The following is a 19,597-nucleotide window of genomic DNA, read 5'->3' as shown; positions in this document are numbered from 1 at the left end:
GACCCTGGAAATTGTCCTCCATGTTCGGGAACTTGGGTCAAGGTGACAACAGGCGGGCGACAGGAGAGGGGAGGGGAGCCGTCTTCAGGAGTGGGCTTGCACACGTCCACCGTTTCCTGACTTAGTGTCCCCGTTCAGTTCTTGTTACTCCTCCACTCCTTCCTTAGTTTTGCTTTTTGTTTGCCGTCCGGCTGTGAGACCTGACGTCTCAGGTCCGCTCCGGGATGACGTTTCCCAGGCTGGACTCAGAGCCTCCGGGAACCGCTAGCTGCAGCCTTGGGAGTCTGAGCGCTCAAGATGATGCAGCTTCTCCAATTGCTTTTTATTTTTATCATGAAACTGTAAAACAGTAAACATGCGGAAGGTCACCGTGACTTTGACGTTGGGTCCAGTGTTTCTCACAGTGCAATGTGCACGGTGACCCATGATTCCTGTGTGCCATCACAGAGTGCGTGCTTTCCAGGACCCCGCCTGCCCTGTCCTGACTCCTGTCCCCCTGCGCTGGCTTTGACGGGGTCACCCTAACAACGGGGAGGAGCCTGGAACAATACTGCTGGAGCGTTGCTGGGATCTGGTGATATTTGTAGTCACAGCCTAATGCGGCTCAGGCTTGTGGAGGTGGTAGGACTAACGGACCTCCTTGCAGAGCATCATGGGATAGACCAAATGTGAATAAGAAATTTATTTTTACATATTACCTAGAACAGCTGTAGTGGATACTAATGCTTAAAACGTAATTAAGATTAAAATACTTAAATTAAGAAAAACTGCTCACGTGCTGCTTTTGTACCCACGACAAGATTTGCCGAACAACAGGAGAGCCTTATGTCCTCGTGGGAGCGGACAGACATCCAGCTCTTGCAGCCAACTTTTTTTTTTTTTTTTTAAAGATTTTATTTGTCAGAGAGAGAGAGAGAGAGAGGACAAGTAGGGGGAGCAGCAGAGGGAGAAGCAGGCTCCCCGCTGAGCAAGGAGCCTGATGCGGGGCTCGATCCCAGGACCCTGAGATCATGACCTGAGCCAAAGGCAGATGCTTCACTGACTGAGCCACCCAAAAACTCTGTTTTTTAAAAAATCGATTAAAAATTCAAATTCCAGGGGCACCTGGGTGGCACAGCGGTTAAGCGTCTGCCTTCGGCTCAGGGCGTGATCCCGGCGTTATGGGATCGAGCCCCACGTCAGGCTCCTCCACTATGAGCCTGCTTCTTCCTCTCCCACTCCCCCTGCTTGTGTTCCCTCTCTCGCTGGCTGTCTCTATCTCCGTCGAATAAATAAATAAAATCTTAAAAAAAAAATTCAAATTCCAGCATAGGTAACATACAATGCTATATTAGTTTCTGATATACAGTATAGTGATTCATTAATTCTATACATTACTCTGCTCATCATGGTAAGTGGACTCTTGGTTCCCTTCACCTGTTTCCCCTGTTTCGGGCCCACCAACCTCCCCTCTAGAGTTAAGAGTCTGTTTTGGGGTTTGTCTCTTTAAAATTTCCTGTTTCTTAAATTCCACATATGAGTGAAATCATACGGCATTTATCCTTCATTTCTTTTAGCGTCATACCCTCTAGATCCGTCCATGTTGTTGCAAACGGCAAGATTTCATTCTTTTTTTTTACAGCTGAGTAATAGTCCTGTGTGTGTACAACTTTATTCATTTATCAAGGGACACTGGCTCTGCTTCCATTACATGGCTACTGTTAAGTACTGCTGCAGTGAACGGCGGTGAGGGCACCCAGAGGGCTTGGTCAGTGGAGTGGGCGACTATTGATCTCAGGGTTGTGGGTTCAAGCCCCACACTGGGTGTAGAGATCACTTGAAAAAAAATCATAAAAGAATAAAACACATAGGGGTGCATTATCTTTTCGAATAAGTGTTTTCATAGTCTTTGGGAAAATATCCAATAGTGGAATTACTGGATCATGTGGTAATTCTATTTTTAATTTTTTGAGGAGCCTCCATGCTGTTTTCCTCAGTGGCTGCGCTAGTCTGCATTCCCATCAACAGTGCACGAGGGTTCCTTTCTCTCCACGTCCTCGCCGGCACTTGCCGTTTCTTGTGTTCTTGGTGTTAGCCATTCTGGCAGGCGTGAGGTGGTCGGTCTGTCATCGTGGTCTTGTTTGCATTTCCCTGATAGTGATTATGAGCATCTTTTCATGTGTCTGCTGGCCATCTGGAGGTCTTCTTTGAAATGTGTGTTCATGCCTTCTGCCAACTTTTCAATTACTATTTTTTGGTGTTGAGTTATGGAAGTTCTTTATATATTTTGGATACCAACCCTTTATTGGATATGTCATTTGCAAATACCTTCTCCTCTTCTGCCAGTTGTCTTTTAGTTTTGTTGATTGTTTTCTTTGCTGTCCAGAAGCTTTTTATTTTGATATAGTCCCAATAGTTCATTTTTACTTCTGTTTCTCTTGCCTCAGGAGACATCTAGAAAAATGTTGGCTACGGCCAATGTCAGAGACCTTGCCTGTGCTCTCTTCTAGGATTTTTATGGTTTCAGTTCTCACATTTAGGTCCTTAATCCATTTTATTTCTGTGTATGGTGTAAGAAAGTGGTCCAGTCTCATTCTGTTGCATGTTGCTGTCCCAATTTTCCCAGCGCCATTTGTTGGAGAGACTGTCTTTTTTCCATTGCATCTTCTTGTCTAAATGTCGAAGAATAATTGACTAATAATCGTAGGTTTATTTTTGGGCTCTCTTCTCTGTCCCATTGATCTGTGTGTCTGTTTTTGTGCCAGTGCCATACTGTTTTGATGACTACAGCTTTGTGGTATAACTTGAAATCTGGGATTGTCCTTCTTCCAATTTTTCTTTTTTCAAGATTGCTTTGGCTATTCAGTCTTTTGTGGGTCCACACAAATCTTAGGATTTAGTTCTGTGAAAAATGCTGTTGGTATTTTGATAGGGATTGCATTAAATCTATAGATTGCTTTGGGTAGTATAGACTTTTTAAATTTTTATTTAAACATGTATTTGAGAGAGTGAGCACAGGAGGTGGTGGGGGGGGGGGGAAGAGAGGCAGACTCTGTGCTGAGCAGAGAGCCCAGCGCAGGGCTCCCTCTCACGACCCTGAGATCATGACCTGAGCCGAAACCAAGAGTTGGACGTTTAACCGACTGTGCCACCCAGGCACCCCTAGTATGGACATTTTAACAGTATTAATTCTTCTGATCCAAGAGCCTCAAGTATCTTTCCATTTGTGTCATCTTCAATTTGTTTTATCAATATAGTTTTCTGAGTACAGGTCTTTCACCTCCTTTGTTAAGTTTATTCCTAGGTATGTTATTATTTTTGGTGTAATTGTAAATGGGATTTTTTTGGGGGGTTAGTTTTTAATTTCTCTACCTGCTGCTTCATTATTGGCGTATAGTAATGCAGATTTCTGGACATTGATTTTATATCTTGCAACCTTACTGAAATCATTTATTAGTTCTAGTAGTTTTTTTGGTGGTCTTTAGGGTTTTCTGTATGTAGTATCGTTGTCATCTGATAATAGTGAAAGTTTTACTTCTTTTCAGTTTGGATGGCCTTTATTGCTTTTTCCTGATTGCTTGTGGCTGGGACTTCCAGGACATGTTAAATGAAAATGAGTGGACATGCCTGTCTTGTTCCTGACCTTAGGGGAAAGCTCTCACTTTTTCACCATTGAGTATGATGTTGGCTGTGGGTTTTTCATATATGGCCTTTATTATGTTGGAGTATGTTTCCTCTAAACCTACTTTGAGGGTTTTTGTTTTTTGTTTCTCATGGATGAACGTTGAACTTTGTCAAATGCTTTTTTTGCATCTATTGAAATGATCAAATGGTTCTTATCCTCTCTTACTGATGTGATATAATATATTGATTTGCAAATGTCGAACCACCCTTGTGTCCCGGGAATGCAGTCAATGGTCTTGATACTTCTGAGCAACCGTTCCAGCTAACTCAGAGCTTCAGTGTGGTCCGCGTGTGGGCGGACGTTCTGTTGGGTCCTTTCGTTGCTGGCAGGAGTGACTCCATCTTCCTTAGTAGGGCCACACTGCCTATTTCTGACACTTTTCTATTCACAGATGAAGATTTTTAAATTCTGATTCCAACACGGGATAGTAGGTGATCTCTGGCAAGTTGCTGAGATTCAGTTTTCATTTCTACAAAATGGGAATAGTAACTACAGAGGGTTATCACGAGGATTATCGATCTAACTAGCTAGATGATCCTGGGCAAGTACTTAACCTTTGTGTTGCTTCAGTTCCCTCATCTATAAAATTGGGTTTGGGGACCTACCTAAAAGGGCTGTTGTGAAGATTAATGAATGAATACATGTAAGCTGCTTAGACTGGAAATGGTCTGACACGGGGGCCTGAAGTTACTGTTGCCAAGCTTGGGGTCTGTTCATGAAGACGATTGAGGGATGTGTGTATGTGTGCAGAGGACAGATGATTCCTCTGTTGACTGGTTAGACTGGGCTCTGACCAAAAAGATCCTAAGACTGAGGAAAGGGCTTTATCCTCTAGTCAACAGTGGTGAGTGTGCCCCTGCGGGGGCCCAGGATGCCAATGATGTGGTTTTTAAAAAGATCTGTTTGGCAACACGATGGAGGAAGGAGATCCTGGAAGATAAATGGAGGACAGGAAAGGGGAAAAAACAGCAAGCTCACCACTCTGTTGTTAGGAAAAGTTTTTTCCATTTAATACTAGACTTTCAAGGATTGAGATGCAAGCTTTTTATGCAATTACATCCAATGTTAAAATTGGTAATACATAATTTACAAAGATTAACATCAAAACAATCATCTATTTAGATATGCTTTTGTAAAAAGGAAATATATTAGCAGCATTTATATTTTCCGCAATCACACAGCCTACAGACATGCACACTAACTCTGGATCTATTTGCAGTGATGTAGTGCTTTGCCCCGCGTTTCAAACACCAAAACCCGCCTGGCAGCTAGGGGGTTCTTTTTATTTCATTATTATAAAATAACCGAAAAATAAAAAAAGGCATTAATTTCTACACCAGTAAGAAAAAACAAGTTTTTGCACTTACCTAACATTTGATTGTCTAAAAAACATTTCAGTTTTTAGTCTTTCAACAAAAGAAAGATAAAATGACAGAGCGTAGTGTCTTTTGCTTCTGTTCTCACATTTTACAAAGTTTTTTTCTTTTTTCTTTTTTTGTTTTTTAAAATTTTAGTGTTTAACACTATTCAAGGAAATATTGAATTTTAATCTCTTTCTTGTCATTTTCCTGCTTTTTGACTAAAAGGAGACCCCCAAAGTGCCCCTATTTCCCACCTCCCTCCCACCCAGCTCCCTGCAATGAAAACCAAAAGAAACCACTTGGACGGGCGTGGACATGCGACGTTTCCAGCTCCACACGTGAGTATCTTATACCCAGGTCTCATCGTAATGTACAGTGCTTCTCTACAGTAAGAAAATACTCCAAACTATTTTCTTAATTCTCTTTTTTCTTTAATAAAATATTTATTCTGCTTTTTCTCTGCTCAAGGGGATCTTTGGCATCCCCTGTCTCTTTTGTTTTGTTTTTTTTTTTTTTTCCCTCAAGATTGACACAGAAAGGAGAAAAAGAAAAAAAGCTTCAATGGAATGGAAGGTGTCAATGTTTCTACCTAAACAAGTCAGAGCGTCGTCATCATCAGGGGAAATGTACAGTGAGGACAGCGTTGGTCCGGGGGCAGAGAAGTGACGGGACGTGTTTGCTGCTGTATTGCTTCCTAGTCACGCAGCAGATACGTACATACATACATACATACATACATATATACACACAAAACTTGGCACGTTTAAAAATCATCTTTTCTCTTATAAGAACATCTAAAACGTATATGCATATGTATGTCTGAGAAGACAACAAAGCAAAGCTTTTTAAATTTTATTTTTAAAGAGACAGTATTGTCTGGTAACTTCTGGCCAAAAGAACGGGAAGGAAGGAGACATCCTGACGTCCCTCCCGCTGCTGCTGTCACCAGGAGGCTGGAGGAGACAGGACGGGTGGGGCGAGCACTGTCTCTTAAGAGGCGGACACTGAGGACCATGTAATGAAGACGAGAGTAGTGTTTAAACCGATGATGCGCACTCACGACAAGTCCTCTGAGTGTGAACACTGCTCCGCAGTCTGTGTAGTGACTTGTGTGGGTTAGAGGCCACGTCTCCGGAGCTTCTGCATGGAGTCTGTTCTGAGACGCATCTCCGCTCGCCCGGCACGGCGGACACACGCGAGCCACAGCGCGTGAAAAGCACGTGTGCGGGCGGGGGCCCGGCCTTCTCATTAGAAGAAAACAGGTTCGGCAGGTTATGAAGGTTAAAACAAAAATCATGACCGTAAGTCCTGTGCCCTCTGACCCCATGGGGGCCTTCCCTATTCCATGATTACATTCCGGGGAGGAGAGGTAGGGAAAAGGGCAGCAGACACAAGTGCTTTGACTTGTCAGTTCATGTTTTACTTTGACCTGATTGGGCAAGAAAGGAGAGAGACACTTTCCTGGTCAAGGATCTATCTGGAAAGAGGCCCCAGCTACTGCTTCTGTCTGAGGTCTCTGGGGTAGCTCTTGGAGCCCACAGAGAAGAGGCAGGGTGGGATGGGGACCCCCTCCTGCCGGACTGGGAGTGACACCTGGGTATAGGAAGCAGCCTGGCAGCAGTGCCTGTGGGATCAGAGGATGACACAGAAAGACCCAAGCTGGGGGCAGGGGCGAGTGCTATGAAGTACCACAAGGCTCCGGTCACCCCGTGTGCTCCGTCCTCCTCCCATTGTGAACCCTCGGGGTGAAGCGGTGGAGAGGAAAACAAGTTAAACTGAACTGTTTAGACAGACCCCCTTCCTCTCCACTAGCTCCAAGGTTTATTAAGTACCTAATGTCAACGACATGGCCCCTTCCCCTTGCCGGACGGACCCTCCCCACCCCTGTCTACACTCAGGACAAGAGGCAGGACTGTTAGCTCCACTGATCACAGATGCTCGAGCTTCTCCTTTGAGGCTCACTTCCGAAAGCTGTTTTCTGGGATGAACAGAGTGCGCCTTCGCAGCTTCCTGCCTGACCCCTCCTCCAGCAAGTAGGTCACGTCGATGGCTGAAAACAGAACCAAGGAGGCCCATCAAACACCACCCTCCTGCTCCACATTCCAGATCTGAGCTCTAAGGAGGTCGCAGGAGTCCAGTGACTCCTTTTCTGACCTCTAAGCACCTCGGGCCTTCCTCCAGCCTCAGGAGAGAAGTTCTCTGGGGGGTGGGGGGCTCTCACCACCCACCGCCCCCTTCCCAGGATGGAACCGTGTGCGGGGCCCGTCAAAGAACTATGACGTTTTCACAGAACACTTTCCATCCTGGGCAAGTAATGGTAAGTTGTTCTTTTTTATCCCGTCCTCACTAATTTCCCCTTTATCTTAAGCCCTGGACATGAGCCTGATTCTTTCTTACCATTTTTCCCAGGGATTTTTTCAAGGAGACTGAGTAAGATCTGGTTGAGTCGTTCCCGCTGGCTGTGCCGCCGCTCCTCAGGGGTAGAGGCCGGCTGAGACTCCTGACTACTCTCCTCTGGCTTCTTCTCACCCTCGCCCACTTCAGCAGGGGCCCCCTCCCGTTCCGGCTCCTCCAGGCTGGGCAGCTCGTCGGCGGCCTGTTCCTGGCTGGCCAGAACCTCTTCAATCAAGGGCAGAGCATCATCCTCCTGGCCCAGGTCTTTTAGGGGTGGCTTTGGGCGCTCGGACTTCCAGGATGACCTGCCAGAGGGATGTGGGCATTTCGACTGAGGCCGTGCGGCGCCCTCCAGAGGGGAAGGGAGAGAAGGGGAGGGAGGGGAGGCACCTCAGGTTGGCTTGAGATCTTGAGTCTAGCTCTTAGGAGCCTTGGCTCCGATCATCACTGTATTATTATTTGTACGAATCACTACCTTTTCCTGAAATCTATTTTCTAATTACAAAACTCAGTTTTCCTTCTTTCAGGAGTCCACACACTACCCCAGAGCTGGTCAAACCGCACAGCTAGCCGTCAGAGAAGTACGACACAGCCTCATGATGCCTGCAGTCCCACTACAATGAGAATCTGCACGGAGTGTCTGCTTTTCCCGACTCTGTCCTCACGCGCATCACCCAGGACGCTGCCCTCATGGTCAGTGCCGCGGTGGGCGCACCCCCATCCACCGGGAAAGGACACTGAAGGACAGCCTTCACTGCTCCTTCTCTCAGAACAAGACTGTACAAAACCAACACAAATACCAGCCACGCGCCCACGATGCCCAGTGAGAGCTCCGCACGGACAGCTTCCTGACAGCAGGTCCTCAACACAGGTCCCACGGACTGAGACACCTTGGGGTCATGGGAAAAGCTTGAAAAAGGAGACTTTTCCGAACCTGTCTAGAGTTCTGTTCCAAATCTTATCCTTCTGTTTCTACTCCTTGTGAGTCTCCCTCCCTGCCCCCGACTAAAGCTCCATCAGCAGACAGAGCCTCCTGACACCCAGTGCTTCCGAACCACTGCTGGTGCCACAGGCCACTGTCACAGAGTCCCCAGCCCTCGGGGGGTGGGTCGAGTGGGTCGGTGGTGGTGCTCTTACTCCACTCAAGTTGTTGGCCCACTCCTTATATAAGGGCTGTGCTCATATCCCCCAGGGGACTCACCGCCCTCCGTTCCTCTTGTAGTTGTCTGGGACGTAATGAGGCTGCAAAGAAAGGGAAGTGGTAAGCGTACCGCAGAAGCTGGGTCAGACGAGCCAAGGAGCTGGGGAGGGAAGGAAAACACAGGGTGGGTGGCTGTGTTTTCCGAGCTGGGTGGCTGTGTTTTAAGGGCAGAAGGTCAGTCCTTTTGTCCGTCTGTAAGGCCACGGTGGTTTTGGTGTCTTGTAAGCCTGCGATGACAGTAAGAGGGACGGGCTCCCAGTCCCGTTTGCCCCATCCCAACATTTAAGTAGTTCAGGTTGGGGCTTCAAAGTGAACCTGTGAGCTGTTGCCCGAGCAAGACCAAAGAAGCTTAGATGAGAGGCAGGGCTTGGTGGTGGGCAGAGAGAATATAAAATAAATACTGTTTAGAGAAATCCAAAAACAATTATAGGAAAAACAGGGACATAAAGTTTGCTTTCTGGTTAGATGGTTTCTAAACATTCCAGGAAGATGGTCACAATTTCTGACAAGCCCACAAAAAGCGGAGTCAAGGATGAGTAGCGTAGGCCAGAGTTTCATTACAGCAAACAGACGGATGGATGGATGTCCAAAGCCTTTGTGGACTGATGCATGGCACAAAAGAATTGGAGGAGTATGTTCACAACAATTTAAAGAAAAAGCACATGAGAAAGGCTCCCAGTGGACGAGCCCGATGTGGGGCTTGATCCCAGAACACCGGGATCACGCCCTGAGCCGAAGGCAGATGCTTAACGACTGCGCCACCCAGGCGCCCCTACAATTTTTTCTTCTTAATGCCTCTGTACTTTTCACATTTTATATAATGATGGTGTCTTACATTTTAAATGTAAATAAGGAAAAAAGCCCTGAATTATTTTCACCAAAGTCTTCTCAGTGTTCTTGCTATTGTCTTTGCTTGCTTCTTAAAATTATTGATATGAAGACACAACAAAAAAACTACACTAGGAGCTCAATGGCCAAGACTGTAAAGAGGGGAGAGAAAAAAGAAGAAAACCTGACTATAACATGGATATCAACAACTTGCTCAGAAACAGCCCATGCCAGGAAATGAGAATAAATGTATTTATGCTGCTTAAAAATCCCAAACAAGGGTGCCTGGGTGGCTCAGTCAGTTGGGCGTCCAACTCTTGATCTCAGCTCAGGTCTTGATCTCTGGGTCATGAGTTCAAGCCCTGTGTCAGGCTCCACGCTACGCACAGAGCCTACTTAAAAAAAAAAAAAAAAAAAAAATCCCAACTAGAGACAGATTCCTAGAGTTTGGGATGGACAAATAGGAGGAAGCAGCAGAGAGCCTGAAGGTTCCTACCCGAGGAATTCCGTGCATGAACTACATTGCCCTGACATGACAGGTAAGAGGAAGGAGACTTACTGAGAAATCTCTTTTGGGCGTGAGCTTCTTGGGGAAGTGGTCAAAGGCATAGGGCTTGGTGCAGACAGGGTAGCGGTTCCGGTGGATCTTGTAGAACAGGTGTGCGGACTTGTCCAGCCGGTAGTCACAGATGTACACATCTTGCTCCTTCACTCCTTTGGGTCTCCCTAGGAGTTCAGATATTGTTAAAGAACCCTCCTGCCTTCCCCTCCTTCACCTCGAGCTAGAGCTGCCCAGAGATGAGCCCATACCACTGGGAGGCATCTGGTGATCGCAGAAGAAAGGAGAGTCCCCAGACAGCAGTGCTGGAAAAGGAGAGGGGCGTGTGTGTATCTCAGAGTGTAAGGGCAGGTCACAGGGTGAGAAGGAACCAGACAGGCAGCTCATCCAAGTGCTGCAGGAATCTGGGAGGGAGCACAGCAGAGTGTGGGGACGTCGGGAGAGAGGAAAGGCAGGATGGAATCTGGGAGGGAACACAGCAGAGTGTGGGGACGTCGGGAGAGAGGAAAGGCAGGATGGAATCTGGGAGGGAGCACAGCAGAGTGTGGGGACGTCGGGAGAGAGGAAAGGCAGGATGGAATCTGGCAGGGAACACAGCAGAGTGTGGGGATGTCGGGAGAGAGGAAAGGCAGGATGGAATCTGGGAGGGAGCACAGCAGAGTGTGGACGTCGGGAGAGAGGAAAGGCAGGATGGAATCTGGGAGGGAGCACAGCAGAGTGTGGGGACGTTGGGAGAGAGGAAAGGCAGGATGGAATCTGGGAGGGAACACAGAGCAGAGTGTGGGGACGTCGGGAGAGAGGAAAGGCAGGATGGAATCTGGGAGGGAGCACAGCAGAGTGTGGGGACGTCGGGAGAGAGGAAAGGCAGGATGGAACCTGGGAGGGAACACAGAGCAGAGTGTGGGGACGTCGGGAGAGAGGAAAGGCAGGATGGAATCTGGGAGGGAGCACAGCAGAGTGTGGGGACGTCGGGAGAGAGGAAAGGCAGGATGGAATCTGGGAGGGAGCACAGCAGAGTGTGGGGACGTCGGGAGAGAGGAAAGGCAGGATGGAACCTGGGAGGGAACACAGAGCAGAGTGTGGGGACGTCGGGAGAGAGGAAAGGCAGGATGGAATCTGGGAGGGAACACAGAGCAGAGTGTGGGGACGTCGGGAGAGAGGAAAGGCAGGATGGAACCTGGGAGGGAACACAGAGCAGAGTGTGGGGACGTCGGGAGAGAGGAAAGGCAGGATGAATGAGGGGAGCATATTTGGAAATAAGCACTTTATAACCGGGGGATGAAGTCCCCAGAATCATGGAGCCCCAAGCGGCCGATGCGTGAATGGAATACACATTCTTCTGGACTATTTGCTACGAGAGAGAAGGCGAGGCAGCCGAGCTCACTAATGGTGACAACTGGACATACTGAGCTTTTACTGTGAGCCCAAACTGGGCATGTGCTTTTGCAGATTACTTCATTTAATCTTCACAAAACACTATGATAGGTACTAATCCCTACTGCCAGTAGGTTAGGTAACTTGCCCAAAGACACACAAGTAAAAAGTGGTGGGGCTGGAATTTGAAAATAACTGACTCTACAGCCTACACTGTTAACCACGGAGCTTAGGAAGCTAGTGTACTTTCTGGGTTTGTTTAATGTCCACAGTAGATATGGCCTTTGGGATTTTGGAATGGGTGGGTGGAAGAACATGCCTTGTGATGATACTAATAGAATGCTGAGTACATATTATTAAGAAATAACTAAATTTAAAAAAATTAAAAAAATTTAAAAAAGGGGGGAATTAACATTTATTGAGTATTAAGAAAAAAAAGAAAAAAACAAAAAACATTTACTGAGTACCAAGCGCTAGCTAAAAGAAGAAAAAATATAGCTCTTTGAAGCTTCACAGCTGGCCTGGGACAATGTTTTATCAGAGACAGTGAGAATGGAGTGGCAACAGCAGATGAAGGAATAGGGACATGAGGTCATTTCTTCAGCAGCTCAGGTCACTTACCTTTACAATACGTATAAAGGTCCAGGACACAGCAGGTCCCTACCACAGCCTCCAAGGGAATGATCTCGTAGAGTGGCACCCGAAACAGCTCATTGTGATAGAAACGGCGGGATGGAGAGTGGTGGGTCTCGTGGGGGCGGAAGTAGTGATGACCGAAGGCAAAACGTTCCTCTCTAAGGAAGAAAGGGAGAGTTTTAGTCGCCTGGCAAGATCCTAGGCAATATTCAGCTCTGTGCTGGAAGGGCAGAGCTGGAAGAAGACAGAGGACCTCAAACACGTACTTTTCATTCTTCCAAAGCTTCTCAATGCGGAAGATGTCCAGTTTGTCTCGGTTAATGTGCGACAACAGTCGGTAGGACTGGCGGACTGGGTGGCCATCAGGTGTGCGCCGGCTATCCCGCATCAGGTACACGCAGTCGCCTAGGAAGGCACAGGACAAGTTCAATGATGCTTGCGTGAACTCTGTGAGATGTCCACTGGTCTGACCCAAGGTCTATACGGAAGGGCTTAAAGTCTAAAACAAACAACAGATACAGAGAGCTACCACTGGCAGTCTAACAGCCATGGTCATCAATTCCGGACTATGAGAGTGGCCCAAGGGAGGTCTTCCAACTCTTAGAATCCTGTATGTTTTTCTCAGTCCTAGAATTAGCTTTATGACATCCTGGTCTCTCCAAATTAGTTTTATTTGGTGGCGGAGAAATGTATGAAGCCCAAGAACTAGAGGATACACAAAACCCATACTGTTAACCCTTGAACAATGTGGGTTTGAGCTGTACATTTGTACATGTACAAATTATACACAGACCTTTTTTTTTTTTTGGATGAATAAAGTTCAGTACTGTAGATATAATGTAAAAAACCTTACGATTTTAACATTTTCTTTTCCCTAGCTTACTCCAGTGTAAGCATGCAATATATCAATACATGTTAACATACAAAATATGTGTTAATCGACTACTTACGTTACCAGTAAGGCTGTGGTCAACAGGCTATTAGTAGTTAAGTTTTTGTGGAGTCAAAAGTTGTATGTGGATTTTTGTGCGGGGGGGAGTTGGTGCCCCTAAACCCTGCATTGTCCAAGGGTCAACCATATTCGACTGCTATGAAACGTCATGTGGTGACGATAACTATTACGCAGAGAGCAGACACTCCCACCACTCAGAAAGGGAGAGTCAGCTTGTGTATGCGCACCTTGACGAAGCAACAGGTCATCTCGGAGCAAACAGATGAAGTAGACACAGCCGGGCTGGGCATAGTGGGGCCGAGGAATCATGGGTACCTCCTGGTAAGAACAGAAAGCCAACGGTAAGGGCTAGGACTACGACACCAGCCTACTGATCTCCATTCAAGAGAAAAAGAATTCAAACCTAGAATTCACAACCAATTTAAGACTTACTGTTTGGTCATTTCAACACAACACACATGTACACAAAGATGAAAGCAGCTAGAGCTGAACGGGGAAAGTGAAGGCAGAGAACAAAACTGACAGGCCAAGTACCCAAACTAGCCGTACGAGGCATTAATAGTATGGCTGCTCTTGCAGCTCCTGGGGAGCATGAAAATGTGTGAGGGGGGACAGTGACTGTCACAAGGACTCAGGGAGGCCACCAGCATTTAGTGCCCAAGGGCCAGGGACACCAGACATTCTGCAGCACATCCCTCAGAGCACAGAAATGTCCGCTGAAAATGACAACACTGCTGTTAAGAAATACTGCCTTAAACACTTCCCTGTACAGAGAAGACCTGCCCGAGATCACACGTATAGACACAACAGAACCAGGACAAAAATCCATCTGTAACTTGGGCAAGTTACCCAACCCATTGTCTCTCCTGGAAAGTGGGCCTAAGACTAACCTGTGTACTTGAGTTCTGACTTCACAAGTACTTCTTTCATGGACAGCTGACGGTGTTTATATAGTACCATTGCTTCCACAATTTTCTAAGTATTTTATTTCCCCTTTGACCACACACTTGAGAAAAGAAAGGGCAGAATTATTACCCTAGTGTAAAGTGTAAGAAACTAAGGCCCACAGAGGTTGAGTGACTTATTAAAGGAAATTCAGTGCACCAGGAGCAGAGCAGGTAAGACACCATGTGCCACATCTCCTACTTGTAGATCAGAGGATCACCAGCGGGCAGCTTACTCTGTCCACAGGCCTCGGGTCGCACTGCTCACAAAGGTAGTGCTCCACGTCCGAGTTCACCCCCATACAGTCACAGTGCTGCCACACCTGTGGGGAGAAGCGTGCAGTTGGGAGGGGGACTCAGACTTACTGAGAGAAGTGCTGGGGGCTGAGAATAAAATAGAAAAAGAATTAGCAGTAGTAAAGTCCCAAGGGAACTAAGGGTTAAGTGGGTGAGGGAGAAATTAGAGATAAATGGTTTCAAATAGGGGGAAAAAGAAGAAGAGCTTGTCTGAACATAGCACGCTGACTGGTCCGTACTACATACAAGTGGGAAAGGAAGTGAGGAGCTGGACAGAGAACGGGAGGATGAAGGAGCACAGCAGCACGCCGGTGCTCACTCAGCGGCACACCCCAGGGACCGGGCCACGTGGAGGCCTTAGTCACACCATGCTTCTCCGGGCTGTTGCCTAATTCCAGCCTCCTGACTGCCCTGGGCACCCCGCTCCTCTCAGCGCCACTTCCCCTTCAGTAAGGGACGGGTTCAGACACTCCTCCATCGGGAGCTCCGTCCACTCTGCTCCTGAAGAACGCGGCAACGCTGACGCCGCTCTGGCGTCAACCCCGCCCCGCACGGCAGCGTTCTAGTCGGTTCAGATGATGCGAGGTGCACGCAGTGGGACGCGGGCAGAGAGGACGGGTGGGAAAGGAAGGGAAGGGGAACACGCCAGAGGTATGAAACAGGAGAAAGGCCATCCGGTGCAGAATGCAGGATGGAAGAAAGCACGGCAGAGCTCAAGCTCCTAAAGAGCCCACAAGCCAAGCACAGAGGCCTTGTCACATGTGGCCGCCACACCCCTGAAAAGCAGGCCTGTGCCCTGCTTGGGCCTCACCATGCACTTGTCGCACTGGATCATGAGGCCTTCATCCTTGTGCAGGCCGCAGACACAGCGGATCACATCGTCGTCCTTCTCGTGCACGTTCTCCTTCTCGGAGACAGACGTCTCGCTGCTGTCGGCCTCACTTGCTGTCTCTCCCACAATTTCATCAATCTGGGCTGATGCCTCGTGCCTGGCATTGTAGTAGGTCTTCCGTAGGCGGCAAACGTCTCTCCCAATTGGGGATTTACGCCCATAGTACTTCTGAAGAAAGCAGGAAAAAGAAATCCTGTTTGGTCTTCTCAATGTGGCTTAAACATATACCTGAAGAGGGGCGCCCAGCTGGCTCAGTCGGTGGAGCTGTGACTCTTGATCTCAGGGTGGTGAGTTTGAGCCCCATGTTGGGGGCAGAGCTTACTTCAAACACACAAACACACCACCCCCCCGGAGGAGGTAGTAAGATTTTCATTGTTCCTTCATTTTGGTTAACAGATTTTCAATACCAGTAAGTGTCAACTAAAATAAATAAAACGTAGAATCTGCATGATGGTTTCCCATTTGCTCTGTTGCTCTGTCATTCAACTCAGCCACAGGCCTTACTGTCATCAGCTCAAACACACAGTGAGCACGGAATATGAATTATTATCACAAGTGCAGTGTGTGGGACTTCTGCACTGACTGTCTGACAGATGCTGGGGACAGAGCTACAAGCTTTGGATATGGAAGCTGGGTTTCAGTAGAAAGCGTGTTATAATTCAGGACTGATCTAATTCTTCTCCTACTTGTCTGTTTTTCTCTTGTTTCTGTCCTCACCTCAATTTTTCCTTTATCTTGTAGCTCCTTTTGTCCTTCCAATTCCTCTCCAAGGTATTTCAAAATCACTGAAAAACTTCCTCTTTTCTACGTACCATACAATATTCCATCTTCTCCTTTAAATCGGTTCAAGGCCACCTTCTCATCAATGAGCTCCCCCTAATCTACCACCCATTAGCCTAATTCCCCTCAATTCGATCCTTCAGATTTATTTCTACTTACTATACATAATTCTGTGTATTTCACACGCATTTATTGTCTTGAGGAAAGAAATTACACATATGACTTAAGTGTGGTAAAATTTATTATGTAAATACAAAGGTTCAATACTAAATTAGGTTGTCCTCCCCCCAGGATTTATCCACTCAACGAGAGAGAGAGAGAGAGAGAGAGAGAGAGATAGGGAGAATGTGGGCACACACACACGCGTGGGCCCCAATGTGGGACTCACGACCCTGAGATCACGACCTGAGCTGAAACCAGGAGTCGGATGACAACTGACTGAGCCACGCAGGCGCCCCCTAAATTAGGTTTTTACAAAAATTTTAGGGAGTATAATTTAACCTTTCATTCTAGTCATATCAGTGTCTTTATTATATAAGATTTCACAATATCTAGTACACCTAACCCTTTCATAAAGAGTGCTCAATAAAAATTGTTGTCTTTTAGGGCCCCTGGGGGGGGCTCAGTCAGTTAAGCATCTGCTTTCAGTTCAGGTCATGATCCAAGGGTCCTGGGATCGAGCCCCACATCGGGCTCCCTGCTCAGTGGGGAGCCTGCTTCTCCCTCTCCCTCTGCAGCTCCCCCTGCTTGTGCTCTCTCTCTCAAATAAATAAATAAAATCTTGGAAAAAAAAAATTGTTCCTTTTCTTAGCCAGAAATATAAAGGTTGAAGGAAGTGAAAAATCTTAAGCTTCTAGAATAGCTCCCTTCAAATCACTTTTTAAAAAGAAGCTATTAAATTAATTAATTTTAAAAAAGATTTTATTTCTTTATTTGAAAGAGAGAGTGAGCATGAGCAGGGGGGAGGGGTAGAGGGAGAGGTAGATGCAAACTCCCCACTGAAGAGGGAGCCCAACCTGGGACTTGATCCTAGGACCCTGGGATCATGACCTGAGCTGAAGGCAGACGCTGAACGGACTGAGCCCCCCACGCGCCCTTTCTTAAAGTTTTTATTTAAATTTTAGTTAGTTAACCTATAGTGCAATATTGGTTTCTGGAGAATTCAGTGATTCATCACTTATGTATGTCACCCAGTGCTCAACAAGGGCCCTCCTTAATGTCCACCCCTGTCTAGCCCACCCCCCATCTGTCTAGCTCACCTTGTCTAGTCCATCTATCCCTGCCCACCTCCTCTTCAAAACAAACTTCTTAAATCCATGTTTTAAGTTGGTGTAAGTACCTCAGCATTCCGAAACACCTTGAGCATGTCAGCATCAAAGGCCTCCACGGTCTTGTAATGGCCGGTGAGGATCTGCCTCTCTATGGTGGCCAGGTCCAGGGGCTCGGAGATCTTCTCGTAGTAATCAGCATTCCTGGAGCAGAAAGCCAGGGTGTCAATCTGGCACACTCGACACGGATTGAAAACTCACGTGATTCCCACATTTGTGAACTTACTTTTTCTTTGGGGGGAGGTTCAAAAGGGGTGCTGCCAGAGCTTGTCGGGAAGAATCTGCAAAAGACGGCAAGGTTCAGAAGGGCTATGCGATACAAGAGAGGCACGTACTGACTCCTCACTGAAAATGTAGATGCCCCAAAATTAGAAGTTAGGGAAAAAAAAATCTAAGCTTTTTTTGAGGCCTGACCATGAAATGTACAGTATTTTTCAGAAATGTGGGTACTTAGAGGCAGGGAAGATACTTTCAGGATGGCCTGGGACATGAAAAGCGAGAGATGGGAAATTACTGAAGCGGCAAGGCTGCGAGGACAATTCTCTGATCTACAAATTTTACTAAAGCAAAGACCGTCTTATCCAAATAATGTTTCCTAGTTCTTGTTAATGGACCACAGTTAATATTATTCTGTTGGTTTGGATTCAATTAAGTTCCAGATAATGAATAATTCAGTACTGTAAATATTTTCTGGAATATTTTCTTGTAACACAGTTACTCTATATTATGAAAACGATTCAGGCTGTGGGGCTACTTGCTACCATACCTACTTTCTTTTTAAAAATTCTATTTTATGGAGCACCTGGGTGGCTCAGCTGGTTAAGCCTCCGACTCTTGATTTCAGCTCAGGTCAAGATCTCAGGGTTGTGAGATCGAGCTCTGTGTGGGCTCCACGCTCAGTGCAGAGTCCACTTGACATTCTCTCCCTCTCCCTCTGCCCCTTCCCCTACTCGTAAGCTCCCTTTCTCTCAAATAAAGAAATAAAGAAAATCTTTAAAAACATCCTATTTTATTACTTAAGTATAGTTAACATATGTTATATTAGTTTCAGGTGCACACCATTGTGACCTGACAATTCTGTATATTCCTCAACGCTTATCATGGTAAGTGCAGTCACCACCTGTCACCACACCAACTTATTAGAGTATTACGGACTACACTGCTTATGCTGTACTCTTCATCTCTGTGCATTATTTAGTTTGTGACTCCCAGTCTGTACCTCTTAAACCCCTTTATCTATTTCACCATCCCCTCCCCTCCTTTCCAGCAACCATCAGTTTGTTCTCTGTATTTAAGAATCTTTTGCTCATTTTGCTTTTTAGATTCCACAAACAAGTGAAATCACATAGTATTTGTCTGACTTATTTCATTCACTAAGCATGATGCCCTGTAGGTCTATCCATGTTAGAAATGGCGAGATTTCCGTCTTTTTCATGGCCAAGTAATATTCCATTGCACCTATGTACCACCTCTTCTTTACATATTCATTCATGGATGGACATGTGGGCTGCTTCCAAATCTTGGCTATTCTAAATAATGCTGCACAAAACACAGGGGTGCATGTATCTTTTTGAATTAGTATTTTCATTTTCTTTGGGTAAATACTCAGTAGTGTGATTACTGGGTCATACGGTACTTCTACCTATTTAATTTTTATTTTTTTGTATTGTTGTCTTTGCTTTTCTTTTTCTTTTATTTTTTTTTAAGATTTTATTTATTTATGTGACAGAGAGACAGCCAGCGAGAGAGGGAACACAGCACGGGAGCGGGAGAGGAAGAAGCAGGCTCCCAGCAGAGAAGCCTGATGTGGGGCTTGATCCCGGAACGCCGGGATCACGCCCTGAGCCGAAGGCAGACGCTTAACGACTGCGCTACCCAGGCATCCCTCTTTTTCTTTTTTTAAAGATTTATTTACTGGGGAGCCTGAGTGGCTCATTCGGTTAAGTGTCTGCCTTTGGCTCAGGTCATGATCCTAGGGCCTTAAGATAGAGTCCTGCGTCAGGCTCCCTGCTCAGTGGGGGAGCCTGCTTCTCCCTCTCCCTCCGTTGATCTCTCTGCCCCTCCCTCTGCTCATGCTCTCTGTCAAATAAATACAATCTTAAAAAATAAAGATTTATTTATTTGAGAGAGAGAGGGAAGTAAGTACAAAGGAGGGTCGGGGGGCAGGGTGGGGCAGGGAGGGACAGAGGGAGAGGGACAGAGAGAATTCCAAGTGGGCTCCATGCTGAGCATGTAGCCTGACTTAGGGCTTGATCTCACAACCTGGAGATCAAAACATCATGACCTGAGCTGAAACCAAGAATCAGACACTCAACTGACGGAGCCATCCAGGTGCCCCTTCATCTTTAATTTTTTTTTTCTTTAAAGATTTTATTTATTTATTTATT

General features: G+C 46.5%; 1 protein-coding gene across 9 annotated transcripts in view; it reads right to left on the bottom strand.

Annotated features, from left to right (window-relative positions):
- Positions 1 to 5,446: 5,446 nt before the first annotated feature.
- Positions 5,447 to 19,597, bottom strand: part of ASH1L (ASH1 like histone lysine methyltransferase) — a 173,606-nt gene continuing 159,455 nt past the window's right edge. For all 9 annotated transcript variants that reach the window (XM_057315003.1, XM_057314999.1, XM_048225436.2 and 6 more), the window contains 11 exons: positions 17,437 to 17,491; positions 17,222 to 17,354; positions 15,022 to 15,270; positions 14,150 to 14,236; positions 13,197 to 13,287; positions 12,284 to 12,422; positions 12,003 to 12,175; positions 10,008 to 10,174; positions 8,621 to 8,661; positions 7,423 to 7,724; positions 5,447 to 7,075 (listed from right to left, as the gene is read on the bottom strand). In XM_057315003.1, coding sequence (XP_057170986.1) covers positions 6,984 to 7,075; positions 7,423 to 7,724; positions 8,621 to 8,661; positions 10,008 to 10,174; positions 12,003 to 12,175; positions 12,284 to 12,422; positions 13,197 to 13,287; positions 14,150 to 14,236; positions 15,022 to 15,270; positions 17,222 to 17,354; positions 17,437 to 17,491 — 1,529 coding nt within the window. In that variant the 3' untranslated portion in view covers positions 5,447 to 6,983. The remainder of the gene's footprint in view (positions 7,076 to 7,422; positions 7,725 to 8,620; positions 8,662 to 10,007; positions 10,175 to 12,002; positions 12,176 to 12,283; positions 12,423 to 13,196; positions 13,288 to 14,149; positions 14,237 to 15,021; positions 15,271 to 17,221; positions 17,355 to 17,436; positions 17,492 to 19,597) is intronic.

This window comes from Ursus arctos, unplaced genomic scaffold (genome assembly GCF_023065955.2).
Source record: "Ursus arctos isolate Adak ecotype North America unplaced genomic scaffold, UrsArc2.0 scaffold_2, whole genome shotgun sequence".
Lineage (NCBI taxonomy): Eukaryota > Metazoa > Chordata > Mammalia > Carnivora > Ursidae > Ursus > Ursus arctos.
Note: the sequence above shows the minus strand (reverse complement) of the source record. Positions and strands in the feature narration are given on the sequence as shown.